Source organism: Canis lupus, chromosome 7 (assembly GCF_003254725.2).
Source record: "Canis lupus dingo isolate Sandy chromosome 7, ASM325472v2, whole genome shotgun sequence".
NCBI lineage: Eukaryota > Metazoa > Chordata > Mammalia > Carnivora > Canidae > Canis > Canis lupus.
Genome location: NC_064249.1, coordinates 62068367 through 62084877, shown reverse-complemented (window position 1 = coordinate 62084877; position 16511 = coordinate 62068367). Strand labels below are relative to the sequence as shown.

The 16511-nt window shown below is 35.9% G+C and overlaps 1 protein-coding gene across 1 annotated transcript in view; it reads left to right on the top strand.

The window, feature by feature from the left end:
* Positions 1-16511, top strand: part of TAF4B (TATA-box binding protein associated factor 4b) — a 126317-nt gene that overhangs the window by 58578 nt on the left and 51228 nt on the right. The window contains exons 10-11 of the mRNA XM_025429265.3: positions 7057-7226; positions 11368-11498. Coding sequence (XP_025285050.1) covers positions 7057-7226; positions 11368-11498 — 301 coding nt within the window. The remainder of the gene's footprint in view (positions 1-7056; positions 7227-11367; positions 11499-16511) is intronic.

Sequence of the window (16511 nt, the reverse complement as noted above, 5' to 3'; positions counted from 1 at the left end):
TAAAAAATAAAAAAATAATAATTGACAGAGTAGGGACTAAAACCTTGGTCTCGTGCTGTAGAATTGGTGCTCTTAATTTTCATGACTCAGTATTTTTAAAGTGTGGTCCACAGAGTGTTTGTCCCAGTCACCTAAGTATGTTTAAGCAAAGATTCCAGGTTTGTGGTCTCCAGCCTAGTCCCACTGAATGCGTATCACAGGTACTATGCAGGTGTGTATTTGAATGCAAGACTTGTATTTTAAATATACTCCCAGGCAGTTCTTAAAATCACTAAAGTTAGGGAAATCCTGCAGTATGTTATGCTCCATTTGAGCCAAAAGAGGAAAGACAAAGGGAATTTCCTATGAGAAAAATAACTTCACAAAGGCATGGAAGGAGGAATAAACAGGGTGTTGTGTGAGTTTATGTGATTATAACTGAGGGTTTACCGTAGAGTATTGAAGTCAAAGTTGTCTTACCAGGGATTAGTAATCTAAAGGAAGAATTTAATCTTCTTAAAATAAATTTTTTATGCTTTCTAAACAAATTATTTATTAAACCAGGTAGTACTACATTTTGTACAATACTGAAAGGAAGAAAAGATATGCAGCGGAAAATCAAAGTTCTCCTTTGCGTCTTTTTCCCTCTGCTACGCAGGATCTTATTGTAGGGCCACGCGTTGTTAGCAGTTTCTTGTGTATCTTTCTAGATATAATCTTCTCAACACAGATGGTAGCATACAATACATAATGTTTTACATTTTGTTTTTTACAACTTAATAGTAGTCTTTGAGATTGTTCTCTGTTACTGTATAATCATTGTGATTTGAGATTTTTAACAAAATTACATAATGGTGGATAGTTAGGATATTTCCAGGGTTTTGTACTAGGAGAACAAAGCCACATTGGGTATCATTTCACATAATATCTATGAAGAGCTTATTCATTTTAAATTATCAGATAATATCAAATGACTCCATGGAGGTTAGATTTACAAATTACATTGAGCAGCAAAGCTTATTATAATAGCATATTTTCACATGTTCTGGTGAACATTAAAAAGTTTTTGCCAGTCTAACAGGTGAAAATTCTATTTTATATTTCTCTTATGAATAGACCAGAACATTTTTTTAAGAACAGTCTTATTTTTTTTAAAGATTTTTATTTATTTATTTATTCATAGAGACACAGAGAGAGAGAGAGAGAGGCAGAGACACAGGCAGAGGGGGAAGCAGGCTCCATTGCAGGGAGCCCAACGGGGACTCGATCCCAGGTCTCCAGGATCATACCCCAGGCTGCAGACAGCGCTAAACCGCTGCGCCACGGGGGCTGCCCAGAACATCTTATTTTTGAGTCATTTTAAAATTTTAAGTGAAAATTCATGCACTTTGTCCATTCTTCCATTGGATCATGGGGTTTTTTCTTAGTTATTTGTAGAACTCTTTCTATATTAAACTAATTCCTTTTCCATATGAATTACTTCCTTGAATATTCTGTCCAAAATCTAAGGACTGCTATTGCCTCTGTTTTACTGACAATGCAGGTCTAGAAAGATTATTTTGCTTTATTTTCATAGATAATAATTGGTGGTCAGGAATGCACCATAGGCAGTTTGATTCATCATTTTTACCCTCTGTTCTTCTAAGTACTTTGCAACAGATAATAGCATGTGTTCTGAACACATGGAAATTCCTCAATTATTTACCATTTATATACTACTGTGCTAGGAATAATAGAGATGAAGATGATATCTTTACTAATTTAATATATTTATTGAATATAATCAATAAAATAAGTCTAGTTGGAGTTTAAGAGAAACTTTAATGGAAGACAGAGTAAAACCTACCATAATAGATACAACATGCTCTCAGAAGTTGAAAATTTGTAGCAATTGGACAAATGCTTTAAAAGTATAAAAACAAAGGGGAAAAAAAAGCATGAAAAGAAAAATGTAAAAACAAATTAAACCAGTATTTCTAAATTAGGCATTTGAAACAGAACTGGGCTATAGCTCAAGTTACGGAAAGACATTAGAGCCAGAGTTTGAAGATGAGAACTGGAAAGGGGGAATGGCCTGAGCAAAGGCCAGAATCAGTAGGAGCTGTGTGATAGTGAGTAATGGGAGAGAAGAGTGCTAAGTTAAGGCCATTACCTGGAAAACCTTGAACATCAGATTAAGTTCCTGGAAACAAAAGAGGTTTGGAATAGGAAAAAAATATGATTCCCTGTACTTTAGAAGAACCGGTCTGGGACTGTTCAGACCTTAAGAGGGTGGAAGAGATTTAAGAAGTCAGACATAAGCAGTGGACAGCTTTATCAAAAGCTAAAATCAGTTTTAGAAGCCAGAATGCAAGACATTAATGATAATTGGGTAATGCTTTTTAAATTTTTACACAGTAACTTATTACACCTCACAGAATCTTGAATTGGAAAGCTTTATCTATAAGGCATTATTAAATTTCCTTTTTATCTTTTAAAAATAAAACAGATTATTTTGCACAGTATCTTCCTCAAAAGACACTGCGTTAGACCAGAAGACTTGAAGATGTAGTTTGGGGGCTCTCATTTTCTTCTCCTTTAGAAATAAAGCCAACCTAGAATCACAACTATGCTTCAACATCAAAGCCTTTAATACTGTCTTGACCTATCTTAGCCTTATTGATATTGCTGCTATCGCACTGTGTTGACTTTTCTTCAGTCTGCCTCCTTTCTTAGAGGAAGTTTTAAGTGGCTTGGGTGCTATATATTGTGTCACCTTTTCCTCTTCCCTCAGTAGGGGTCTTCGTCTATTCCTGCTGCCCTTTGTAACCATAGCAACTGACAGCTGTACTAGAGGGAGCTGTGTTCAGCTTAGGGCCAAATAGGAGGAGGGAAGGAAGGAAAGAACAAATCTTATTGGGCAGTTAGTTAGTTCCTTCCTTATTTCAGAGAAGGGCTACAAGAAGAGTCTTAAAAACATGGGACTATCTCATTGATGAATTCTGTTCAATTTTAGTACTATGCTAAGTGCTGGTAGTAAGTATGCTGGATACTGGTCTCTCCAGCCTGTGTGGGAGATCTCAACAGGGGTTATGCAGGAACCCTCCTATGGAACCAAGTTGCAGTTTATAAGGCCTATGTACCTGACACACTGAGATTGTAACTATGTGTGTAAAGCTATTTTTTGCATATCTTAAACAATTCTGATTTTCTTTTTAAGGGAATATTGGGGTTATATGTCTAAACTTCATATTTTTTACTTCCAGTTATCTTTTCCTGAATATTTATTTACTATTTTTAAAATATCATTAATAATTTTGATCGGGTAATCCATGTATATAGTACAACATTCAAAAGGTAAAAAAGAATACACTATGGTATCCCACTTCCCTATTTCCCTCTCCGGAGGAGAATTTTTCATGTATCTTTCCAGAGATATGTTATGCCCATATGCATACATGCATGTGTGTGTATCTTTTTTTCTCCCCAAAGGACAGTCTCTTTTCTACCTCATTTTTTTCCCTACTTCATAGTACACCTTGGCAATTGTTCTATATCAGATCAAAGAGAGCTGCCTCATTCTTTTAAGTAACTGAGAAGGACCTTAGAAAGCACCTAATCTGAGTTACCCATTTTTTAAAGGAAAAATTTGAATCCTAAGGACATTAAGTAAATAACTGGTTAGGTTTCTGTTTTGGAATAAACTGGCTCTGCATTGATATATAGGTGACTTTTTTCTTTTTTTTTTTTTGGATAAGTTTTGTTTGCAAAGCAGGTTAAGTTTATAGCAAAATTGATTGGAAGATACAGAGAGTCCCTCCTAAATGCACACATGCATAGCCTCTCTCATTATCAACATCCCCCACCAGAGTGATCCATTTGTTACGGTTGACAGACCTGCATTGACAAGTCATTAAGCCTGTGGCTTACGGTTTGCTACTGGTGTAGTACATTCTATGGGTTTTAACAAATGTATAATGAAGGGCGTCTGGGTAGCTCAGTTGGTTAAGCATCCACCTGTTGGTTTTGGCTCAGGTCATGACCTCAGGATTGTGAGATCTAGTCCTGTATCAGGCTCCATACTCAGCAGAGACTCTGCTTCCCCTTTCCCTCTCCCGATGCCCCTCCCCCTTCTTCTTCTTCTTCTTCTTCCTCTTCTTCCTCCTCCTCTTCTTCTTCTTCTTCTTCTTCTTTTCTCTCTCTCTCTCTCTCTCTCCCAAATAAATATTTTTTAAAAAAACCAAACGTATAATGATGTGTATCCAACAGCATAGTATCCTACTGAGAAGTTACATTGCCCTAAAAATTCTCTCTGTTCTGCCTATTCATCCCTCCTTCCCTGCCAATTCCTGGCAACCATTGGTCTCTTTTTTTTTTTTTTTTAAGATTTTTTTTTTTTTAATTTATTCAGAGAGACAGAGAGAGAGAGGCAGAGTCAGGCGGAGGGAGAAGCAGGCTCCACACAGGGAGCCCGACGTGGGACTCGATTCTGGGTCTCCAGGATCAGGCCCTGGGCCGAAGGCGGCGCTAAACTGCTGAGCCACCCGGGCTGCCCACCATTGGTCTTTGTACTGTCTCCATAGTGTGCCTTTTCCTGAATGCCATGTAGTTGGAATCATACAGTATGTAACATTTTCAGATTACTTCTTTCATTTAATAATTTGCATTTAAGTTCCCCTCTGTGTCTTTTCATGGTGTGGACATCTCAGTTCTTCTTAGCACTCAATAATACTTCATTGTTTGGATGTACCACCGTTGATTTATACGCTCAGCTACTAACAGACATCTTGATTGTTTCCACGTTTTGTCAGTTTTGTCAATTATCTCTGAAGCTGCTCTAAACATCTGTGTGCAAGTTTTTGTGTGGACATTAATTTCCAGGTCTTTTGAGTAAATACCAATGAATGTGATTGCTGGACTGTACAGTACAAGTATGTTTAGTTCTCTAATAAACTGCCAAATTGTCTTCCAAAGTAGCTGTACTGTTTTTGCATTACTACCAGCAGTGAACAAGAGTTCCTCTTGCTCCACATCCTCATCAGCATTTGATGTTGTCAGTGTTTGGGATTTTGGCCTTTCTAATAGGTGTATGTATAGTGGTTTCTCATTTTAATTCGTATTTCTCTGATGACAAGGATGTGGGACATCTTTTCATATGCTTATTTGCCATCTGTACATCTTCTTTGATGAGGCATCTATTAGGTCTTTGGCCCATTTTTTAATTGGTTGGTTTGTTTTCTTATTGTTGGATTTAAGAATTCTTCATATATTGTGGATAACAGTCCTTTATCTGATGTCTTTTGCAGATATTTCCTCCTAGTCTGTGGCTTGTCTTTTCATTCTCTTGTGATATTTGGTGGATTTTGGGGGGGGGGGCGTTAAACTAATCTCTGCCCCCAACATAGGACTCCAACTCAACCCCAAGATCAAGAGTCACATGCTCTACCAACTCAGCCCACCAGGCACCCTTGAGACATGTTTTTTAAAATATTTTTTTAATCAGACCTTTTATTTTTTACTTGGATCTTGGTCCATCTTTGGGTTTATGGTTTTTACCATTCTTACACTTCAGATGTTTACATGTTTAGATGTTTCTGGAAATACTTTATGTAGGTGGTAAAATGATTCTTAGAACCATTTTAAGCATCCATACTTCTGACAATACCTCTGTGACATTTGATAAGGTGGAGTCCAACCATTTTGATATACTTTGTTTATATTGCATGTTTTATTTGGTTTGAAATAACTAAATTTAATTTTTTTTTCTTTTTCCCTTTGTAAAGACCTTTAAATGTTAGGCTTTTAAATCTGCTGTTCAGATCATAAGATCATTGTTCTATCTCTTTACTTTCAACTGCTGTGTCTAGCTCCTCCTTTCTTTTACTTAGGTTTTTGTTTTTTATTTTGTGGTTTGGGGGGGGTTGCTGTTTGTTTGTTTGTTTTAATCTCTTATATATGTTTGAGCATGGGCTCTTTCCCCCTCACCCCTAATGTGTTACTTTTTAAAATGGAACAACAGAGGCCTTCATTTCTTGTGTGCTTGACAATTATAATTTATTTCCCTTTCTCATGCACAAATGCATTACCACAGGGAGTTTCATAATTTAAATCCATTGACATGAGACCACATGATATACCATTTGGCCCATGCAATAAAGAGAAGCAACATTTTTTTCATATAATCATGTTTGTGTAAATTATGTTATGCATTGGTAGGTGAGTTATGATCGGTAACATGGTTATTATTACATATGGTGGTAAGGATTCTGTGAGGGAGTTTTCATATTTCTTTTCTCTCTCTCTTCTCTACCCTTAAACATATATACTCTTCTTTGCACTGTAGCCATATAGCAATCCTGTCGGATAAAAACAACTATTTAATTTTGCTGGTACACTGCAAAGAGCTGAAACATATTTTGTGTTTTATATATATGTCATGTTAGTGTGTATGTTTGTGTCCTGTGTAATTTTAGATGTAGACCCTTTGCAGCCATTTGCTTGAGGATGTGGTTTAATGAATTTAATTGGTACAATGGAACACACCAAAAGTCTGCAGCAGAAAATCAAAACTAGTTTTAACCATTTGGTTTCAGAATAGCTAGTCAGGAAAGCTTCTTCTCAAGGATCTTTGTGTGGGTAAGGACCTTTCAGGATCAGTGAATTTCTGCTCCTCAGTGGAACAGTAGAGTGTACTAGGGAAATCTGATGGGCTTTTGATCATCTTGGATGAAAACAAAGAAGACTGTTTTCATTTCTTGTCTCTCATTGCAGGGCATTTGTCGATAACTTAGTTTAACCTACAAGTCCCTGTTGGTGTATCCATTTACTAAACTGAAAGATGGAGAGATGGGCACTAGAAGACAAAGTTGCTTCTGATTCATCTCTTGATATTAAATGTATGCTGATGGTTAGACACACCAATTAATTTTTAAAGACTTTCAGGGGAGGATAACTATTCTTCAGTTCTCTTGCTTGGATGAATTGAGTAAAATGATATCTTTAGTTATAAGAGGAGATCTATAATTCCTTGTTCTCTTAAATCATTCATATACATGTCAGCCACCACTACACCAAAAAGTTATCTTTTCTTTTGCTTAGAGATGAAGATGACATCAATGATGTGACTTCCATGGCAGGAGTCAACCTCAGTGAAGAAAATGCCTGCATCTTAGCAACAAATTCTGAATTGGTTGGCACACTTGTACAATCATGTAAAGATGAACCATTTCTTTTCATTGGAGCTCTGCAAAAGAGAATTTTAGACATTGGTAAGTGCAGACTTAAGATTATTGACCTAAGAGGACGGTCTGTTCCAGGGAAAGTGTTATCAAAAGAGGCAGCCTGAGTTGGTTTTCCTGAAACTCTGGGGCTTAAATAAGGCTCTGGAAATAATTGGGATTTCATGGGTATTACAGAAAGAAGTATTTCATTTTAAAAACTATTAACATAACAAATCATAACTTATGGTTTCTGGTTTAGATAATAGAAGTTAATATTTTAAGCATCCAAAAAAATATACTATTTTTTTCTGTCCTGTTCCTTTCTTGGTTGGACTACACATATTTGTATACGTTAAAAATTCATGTTTATGAATTCCAGAAACTGCCAAGTACTATGAAATATAGAAATAGTCCCTTTTTACCTTCTCTCAACTCTGAAATTCAAACTCATCCTTACCTTAAAAGAACTAAATTAAAATATCGGATTTCTCCCTAGGTCCCCAAGTAGTTACTCAGTAGCTGCAGTATGTAGAAGGAAATGGGAGAGTATACTCCAGTTTTGTTCTGGAACCATACAGCTTTTTTGTTGTTATTTAATACCAAACTTGCAGTAACATGAAAGACTACATTCTTCCCCGATTGACTGAAAAACAAGACAGTTTGAAGAAAGATTATTGCATGTAAATGATCTAATTTCATGGTCCTAACCCTGGGACTTCTTGGAGTACCTTCTTCATCACTCATATCAAATTTGGGAGGTCAATACTTGTGACCTTTGAGTATACTTTAGTAAGGATCTTTATATTTTATATTGAAGCCCTATCTCAAAAATGTGAAGGTTTCTGATTTCTGATTTACACCCATAGTATTTTTAAGGACTACAAAGTATATTACTATTACATATTTGAAATCTGTTTCACAAAATAATAAAATGTTTGAGCTCCTACTATGTACTATACAGATTATCATTTTTTTCCTTTAAGATTTATTTATTTATTCATGAGAGACACAGAGAGAGAGACAGAGGCACAGGCAGAGGGAGAAGCAGGCTTCTCTCAGGAGCCCAAAGAGAGAGAGAGAGAGGCGGAGGCACAGGCAGAGGGAGAAGCAGGTTTCTCGCAGGGAGCCCCATGCGGGACTTGATCCCGGATCCAGGGATCATGCCCTGAGCCGAAGGCAGACGCCCAACCGCTGAGCCACCCAGGCATCCTTTTTTTTTTCCTTTTCTTTTTTTTTTTTTAATTTTTTATTTATTTATAATAGTCACAGAGAGAGAGAGAGAGGCAGAGACACAGGCAGAGGGAGAAGCAGGCTCCATGCACCAGGAGCCCGACGTGGGATTCGATCCCAGGTCTCCAGGATCGCGCCCTGGGCCAAAGGCAGGCGCTAAACTGCTGCGCCACCCAGGGTTCCCTTTTTTTCCATTTCTGATGTAACTTGGGTATCTGTTACCGTTCTTTTTAAGATTTATTTATTTGAGAGCACATGCAAGTGAGAGTGTGTGGAGAGGGTCAGAGAGAGAATCTCAAGCCGACTGTACTGAGACCAACAATGGGGCTTGAGATCATGACCTGACCCAAAATCGGTTGTTGGACAGTCAACGGACTGAGCCACCCAGGAGTCCCTCTGTTATCTTTCTCTTTTTTTTATGAAAAACTAAAATTTACAAGCAGTCCAAAAGAATAGGAATTCAGAGGAGCTGAGGATAAAATATTTGCTGTTTGTTTGCATTTTGTTTGACTTTTCTCCCAGCCCTTCCCTCTTCACTCCTTTGCCTTCTTTCCTCCATCTCTCTCTTATTCTCTTTCAGTTTCTTCTTTGCATATGTATTGTGTACTATACAGGAGCCAATTCCTTAATTTTGGTACAAGCATGATACTTTCCTGTGATGGTTTGAAAAACTCCTGGTATTGACTCAATGTAACCATATAATTATCTAGAGTTTTGGTAGAGTAGAAGTAGATACTTAACTTTTTATCAGTTCCCAACCCCCTGACAAATTTTATTTCTAGCTTGACTTAAACTTTGTTTCTATGATAGGAAAGTTTTTAGCACTAAAAGAACAGTCTGATCATTTAGGACAGGGATGGGCAACTTTTTTCTACAAAGGGCCAGATAGTAAAGATTTACCACTTTGTGGATCATGTGGTTTGTGTCATTACTGCTCAACTCCATTATACTGCAAAGGCAGCCATAGAGAATACATAAACGAATAGGCAAGACTGTATTCCTATCAAACTTTATACATAAAAAGAGACCAAATTTAGTTTGCCAACCTCTGCTTTCAAGGAGGATTCTGGGTGTAACTACTTGGTGTTTTCAGTCCTTAATAATTAAGCACAAATTTATCATTTAATATAATGGAAAATTGCAAAACTTCCTCTGAATTACCTGTGCTTTTTAAAAAACAAACTATAGAGTGAATAGAGTTAAGTATTTCTAAGAATGTTTTCCATTTATAGTAAAATTTCATCTTTACAGAACAGCTCAGAACCAGGACTATTCCTTAATAACAGAAACTATAAATTAACCCGAAGAAATCTGGGGCAAAAATTTTTCTATTTGAATAATATTGGTGGGGATCCCTGGGTGGCTCAGCAGTTTAGTGCCTGACATTGGCTCAGGGGATGATCCTGGAGTCCCAGGATCGAGTCCCGCATCGGGCTCCCTGCATGGAGTCTGCTTCTCCCTCTGCCTGTGTTGTGTCTCTGCCTCTCTCTCTCTCTCTGTCTCTCATGAATGAATGAATGAATGAATGAATGAATGAATGAATGAATGAATGAATAAGTAAACAAATAAATTCTCTCATGAATAAATAAATAAATAACTTGTAAAAATCTTTGAATAATATTGGAGAATAAATATGCGAGTGTTCTTCCTTTTTTGCTAATTACCTAAATTAAATTACACAGACGTTTTATAAAATCACATAACAAGCTCAAAAGCGCCAACTAGATTTTATTCATCAGTTGACTTGACTTATAGTGGCCTTCCTCTATCCAGACAGGTCTCTCTTTTCAAGGGAGTTTACAGCTTTGGGAGGGATGCACGAGGAAGAGTGGGAGAGGAAGGGGACTTCATGTTGGCAGCCAGATCGACTGAATCCACCCTGCTGATCAGTGCAGTGACAGGTGTCACAGCCAGATAGCCCTCACATCCTATAGCCTACACTTTGAAGTTTATCATTCATTATGGAATAATGTCAAAGAATGTATTTAAGATTTGTGGGCTTATAATTAAAGCTTATTTTTGCTATACTGATTCCATTTTGATGAGTATATGAGTATGTTTCAGATGAGAGTGCAAAAGCAAATTGATATGTTTGTTTAAAATAAGCACAATAGTACTATTAAAAATCTCATTTAAATTAGATGACACAATTCATTATATCTTTAGATTTAGGTCTCTGTTGATACAGGTGGTTTTACTGAGCTGAGGAATTACTATTTAAATACTGATAAGGTTGCTTTATAAATGAGCTTCTGCCTTTGGGTATGTGGCCCAAGTTGTTTTCCTGAGTCTTTCTTCCTAGTTAACTGAAAGAAGAGTAGAAGTTTGGTTTATCTATGAAGGGAGATACAGTGAAATAGAATTTATTAAAATGAATGAGTGAAATGATGAAGCTTTGACCCCATTTCAACTTGTAAATTAATTACCAGGTCAATTTATCAGAACATGAGTTAGTGCAAAATAAGCATGATTGGTAATGGACAAAAGGAGTGTAGGCATGTCTTGTAGACAAGGCAGTAGCAGACCCACAGTCTCAATTCATTGAAATAAATGTCATAAATTGTTAACAGTGTCAAACAGGGCAAAATGTAATTTTCTATTTTTTTTAATTACTAAAATTAACAGAATACGGCACTAATTTCTGCAGTTACCATTTTCCTCCCTGAACACTAGACTTGATTTGTGTTCTTATTAACTTTGTCCTATAAATGACCTTGCAAGGAGAATGATTCTAGAGGCTAAGTGAAACAATGTCTATATTTTCTGAGGCTTCAGGCTAGGTTTTATTAATGTAATGTCTAAGATCTTTGAAGTTGTGACTTTACCAGGAAAATCATAATCTCCAAACCTTTATTCATAATGGGTATGACTTCCAGGGGGAACAGAATACCTGCTGTGCTAATTATTTCAATTATCAGCCACTACTAAAACACGTAATGGATTTTCTCTGCTTCTACAGGTAAAAAGCATGACATTACAGAACTTAACTCTGATGCTGTGAACTTGATCTCCCATGCAACACAGGAGCGATTACGAGGCCTTCTAGAAAAACTGACTACAATTGCTCAGCATCGAATGACAACTTACAAGGTAAAGGAAATCGTTAAAGAAGTACAAACTCTTTCTTCTTTGTCATGTTAAAGGTAGTTTTTTGGTATGGATGCATATTTGAAGTATATGTTTAAAGAAAATGGTTGAGACATAGTCCATATTGGTAGACAAGAGTTTCACTCCTAATTTGCCTGATTTAGATATGCTTACATGACAAAATTAACATAGAGTTTAAAATTGTACCCAAAGGTTCTGTGTCAGCGTAGATTGAAATACGCATCTGTTCTGCCTGAGACTTCTATAGCTTTTGATTGGGAAGGAGAATATATTAGAATAGAATGTTGGATAGCTTTGTTCTCTTCAGTGCTCTGTACTCTGCTAGCATTGTTGTCCTTTTTAATAAATTAAATAATTGTATTGAGTGCTAATGGTCGGGCTGCTCACTATCATTATTGGCTGCTTTTTAAACAAATTAAATGCAAGGATAGCCTGTCTTGTCTCTAGTAGTATGAACCAAATCACTTGCCATCATTAAGATGAAAGCACTTGATTTATCTGTATTATGGTTTTAGTGGAGAGCGAATTTATTAGGTGATGAAAAAGAAAAAGATAACCTTTTCCCCCTATACCAAGAAATGTTGATAGCTAGATCAAATATTGTGCAGTGTGGTATGTGGATAACCTTATAAGGTTTTGAGTTTGTGAGAGTGGTCATTGTCACGATGTCCTAGCCATAGGTTAAAAGGAACTCAGGGAAATAGCAGCTACTGTATCACTCATAAGTTCCCTGGAGGAATCATTCTATTTTCTCTCCTTTCTGCTTTATTTTGAACTTTGGAAGAACTATTGATAGTTGCTTATAGGTCTTCGCTTGTATAAATCTTCATAAGAATATGCAGGACCAACTTAAATGAGTGATCATCAGGAGAAAAAGCTATGGGGGAAAAACAGTATCAATAGTTCTTTTTGTGTGTTTTCAGAAAGAGTCCATTTCTTCTAGGTCCTGTTTTGTTAGCATACAGTTGTTTATAGTGTTTTCTTCAAAAATCTTTTTATTTCTGTAAGATCAGCAGTAATGATCCCACTTTCATTTTTTACTTCAGTTCCTTAAAGTATAAAAGTAGGTTACTGATTTGAGATCTTCCTTTTTTAATGTAAGCATTTACTGCTATAAATTTCCCTCTGAGCACTGCTTTCACTGCATTCTGTAAGTTTTGGTACATGTGTTTTTGTTTTCATTTATTTCTAAGTATTTTCTAATTTCCTTTGAGATTTCTTTGATCCTTTGGTTGTTTGAAAGTATGTTGTTTAGTTTCCACATATTTGTGAAATTTCCAATTTCTCTTTTATTGTTGATTTCTAGCTTCATTCCATATGGGCAGAGTAGATTCTTTTGTGATTTGATCAATTTAAATTTATATAGGCTTGTTTTGTGGCCTAATGTATGATCTCAGAGAATGTTCAGCCGGCGTTGGTGGTATAGTGGTGAGCATAGCTGCCTTTCAGAGAATGTTCAACGTACACTTAAGCAGAATGTGTATTCTGCTATTGTTAACTGGAATAAAAGTTCATAAAAGTCTGGTAGATCTAGTTGGGTTATAATGTTAGGTCCTCTATTTCCTTCTTGATCTGTCTAGAAGAGATATTGAAGACATTTGAACTGTTGTTGTAGAACTATTTCTCTTTTTAGTTCTCTCAATGTTCACTTCATATGTTTGGGGGTGCTATTGTCTGGTATGTATATCTTCCTGGTGAATTGACTCTTGTCAATATATCATGCCCTTGCTTATCTCTCTATCTCTTTTAAAGATTTATTTCTTTAAGAGATAGAGAGTGTATGCCAGTGTCAGAGGAAAAGCAGAGGGAAGGAGAAGGAAACAATCTCAAGCAGACTTTCCGCTTAGCACAGAGCCCACCACAGGGCTCCATTACATGACCCTGAGATCATGACTGGAGTGGTAATCAAGAGTTGGACACTTAACCAACTAAGCTACCCAGGCGCCCTTGTGTATCTCTATCTCTTTTAACAATTTGACTTAAAGTTTATTTTACCTGATATTAATGTAGCCATTTCTATTTTCCTTGATTATTTGCATGAAATTTTTTTTCTATCCTTCACTTCCAGTTTATTCATGACTTTTCATCCAAAGTGAATCTCTTGTAGACTTGTAGTTGATCAAGTCTTTTATGCATTCTGTTAGTCTCTACCTTTTGATTGGGCAGTTTAATCCATTTACATGTAAAGTGATTATTGATAAGGGGAAAGTGCTATTTCACCATTTTTCTATATGCTTTGTAGCTTTTCTCCCCCCCTCCCCCCACTTCTGTTATTACTGCCTTTTTGGTTTCATTTTTATTGTTGTTACGTACTATTTGGGTCCCCTTCTCATTTCCTTTTGTGTATACTTTTTTAGATATTTTATTGGTGGTTACTTTGGGGATCACAATTAACATCCTAAATTTGTAATAATCTAGTTTGACTCAAAATCAGTTTGCCTTCAGTATTGGGATGTAGGGAAATTTTTTTTTTAACTTTTTACTGTAACTTTTTAAAAGTCTTTAAAATTTTTCAAACCTGAATTCTCCCCTATTTCTACCTCAATTGCCATGTATTTTCAAAGATAAATGAGTGAACTTTTATTTACAATGGGCAGTTTCTATGTAAAATGTAACTGTACAATTTAGTTTGAAAGAGAATTTTTCCAAGTAGGGTTTACTATTATGAGTGTCATCCAAATCTCAGATGGAATTCTTCTGTTGTATATCAATAGCATATGTTCTAAGGATTTAGTTGCCCTAGGCAAAATGATACATAGTATCTACCCCACCTGGAACCTCAGTAACTTAACTTAAAAGCTAACACTTCCTTAACTTTTTTGTCTGTACACTGCCTATCTTGATTGATTTTCCCCAGTCTGCCTTTCCCCACTCATTCCTTAATACAGTTAATACCACTGTCTGAATTTGTAGCTACATTATTATCCTTCTTTAAACAAATAAATAATCATTTAGTTATATTTGGATATAGTTCAAAATTATACTTATTTTGTAGGCTTTGATATTATAATAATCATTGTGTCACAAATTTAGCCCTGTCCTTATATTTCAGTTCATCCCTGATAGGATTTATTTTTGTCTGTACAGTGTGGGAAATTTTACCCCATGAATTTCACAAAAGCGAGCTTACTTTTATTAAAAGCAAAATTCCATCGTCTCTTTCCATTTGACATCCATTTACTTTTGGTAATCTTTCACATGTTTATATATAATTATCTAATTAATCATAGTCCATAAACTGAGATTTAAGTAAAGAAGTAGAAAGTGACACGTGTGATACAAAGCTTTTGATCTAGTGCCAGGTGTTTTCCCACTGAAGGTATATTACAGTCTTCTTCTGTACACCAGTAGCTATAGAGAAGCTTCAGTGTTTCTTTTTTCTTTTTAAGATTGCTTTATTTTAGAGAGAGAGCATGTACTTACACACACATGCATGCAAGCTGGCAGGTGAAAGGGATAAAGAGAGAGAGAATCCTCAAGCAGACTCCCCGCTGAGTGTGGAACCTCTCTCGGGGCTCAATCCCAGGACCATGAGATCATGACCTGAGCCAAAATCAAGAGACAGGTGCTCAACTGACTGAGCAACCCAGGTGTCCCGTCAGTGTTTTCTAGTTGAAAGGGGCTGTAATGCTTTCTTTAGATGGGATTTGCTTGATTTGCTTTGTTATCATTTGGTCTGACTCCTTACATTTTCATTGTTAAACCACTCTATTTAGTGGTGCATAAAGACTTCAGTTAGGCCAGCTTGGTAGAGAGGAAACAATGTTTTAAGATTGGAGTTACTGTTTAAATAAGGTTGGAGAATCAATAGGAATAGGGGAGGCACTCATTTGTTTAATGTCTGTAAAAATAAAGGAAAGATGCATTAAGCCAGATACATTTGTATCCCAAGTTGGGAGAAGAAGCGATTTTAGCACAGGGATGAGATTGGGTTAAATTTTAGAAAGTCTGTGCCCCTTTTTAATTTAGTATTTGTTGTCCTTTTAAAATTAAATTCTGTCAGTAAACTATCTCCAGAGTATCTGAGCACAAAAATGGTAGAGATGAAGTATTTAAGAAACCACTGGTTATTATGTTTATGCCTCATGGTTGGTCTATAATGTATTCCATATTCTATCATATTATTTAACTTTAAAAGCATCTGAGAATTCATTTTGTATTAAACATGAACTAAAATAAGTAGCACTAATACATCCTTGTTCGTTATACTACGTAATACTCTTTTGATCTAGTTAAATACCAACAATAAAAATTTAATTTAGAAGGAATCTCGGGCATATGAAATCTCTTGGTCCCAGTTAATTGAATCAGCCATAAGCATGGGATAAAACAAAGATGGGATTGGTGCTGTACCTATGGTTTCTAAGCCAGGCACTGACTATTGGACTAAATGTTTAAAAACATTTCAGTTTTCCTATTATACAGTCTCCCCTAGTCTCCATCCCATAGCTTGAATGTCTGAATTACTTAGATGACTAGATGGCAGGATGTCTTAAATGCTGATTGGGAAGATTGCCCACCACTAACCCCTCATCTTATGTGTATTAGAGAGTAAAGATAGGTAGTCATATCAGATGAAGAAAATTACAAAATATTTAGATTGGAAAGCACTGTCTTACACTCTAGAATATCAGAATAAATGACACTAAATTTTATCATTTTATGAAGCGACTTAAGACAAAAATACTTCATTATGGCTTTCATTTTTAAGTTGTATATACACTTAATTTCTTTGACTATAATTTCTACTCAAGTTCATAGCTTAAAGGAATCCTCAAAACAAGGCTTAGGATTTCAAATGTTTGCTATTTTATCTTATATTGCGTTTTGATTAAAGATGTACTCACTTGTCAAGGTTAGACCAACACAATAATGGAAACAAGGTTGATAACTTTGATCTTTGGTCAGTTTTTTAGTGAAGTGATTAGTTTTTGGGTTTTGGTTTTGTCTTTCACGGACCTAAGATTTAATTAATCATACTAAGGTCTGCAGAGA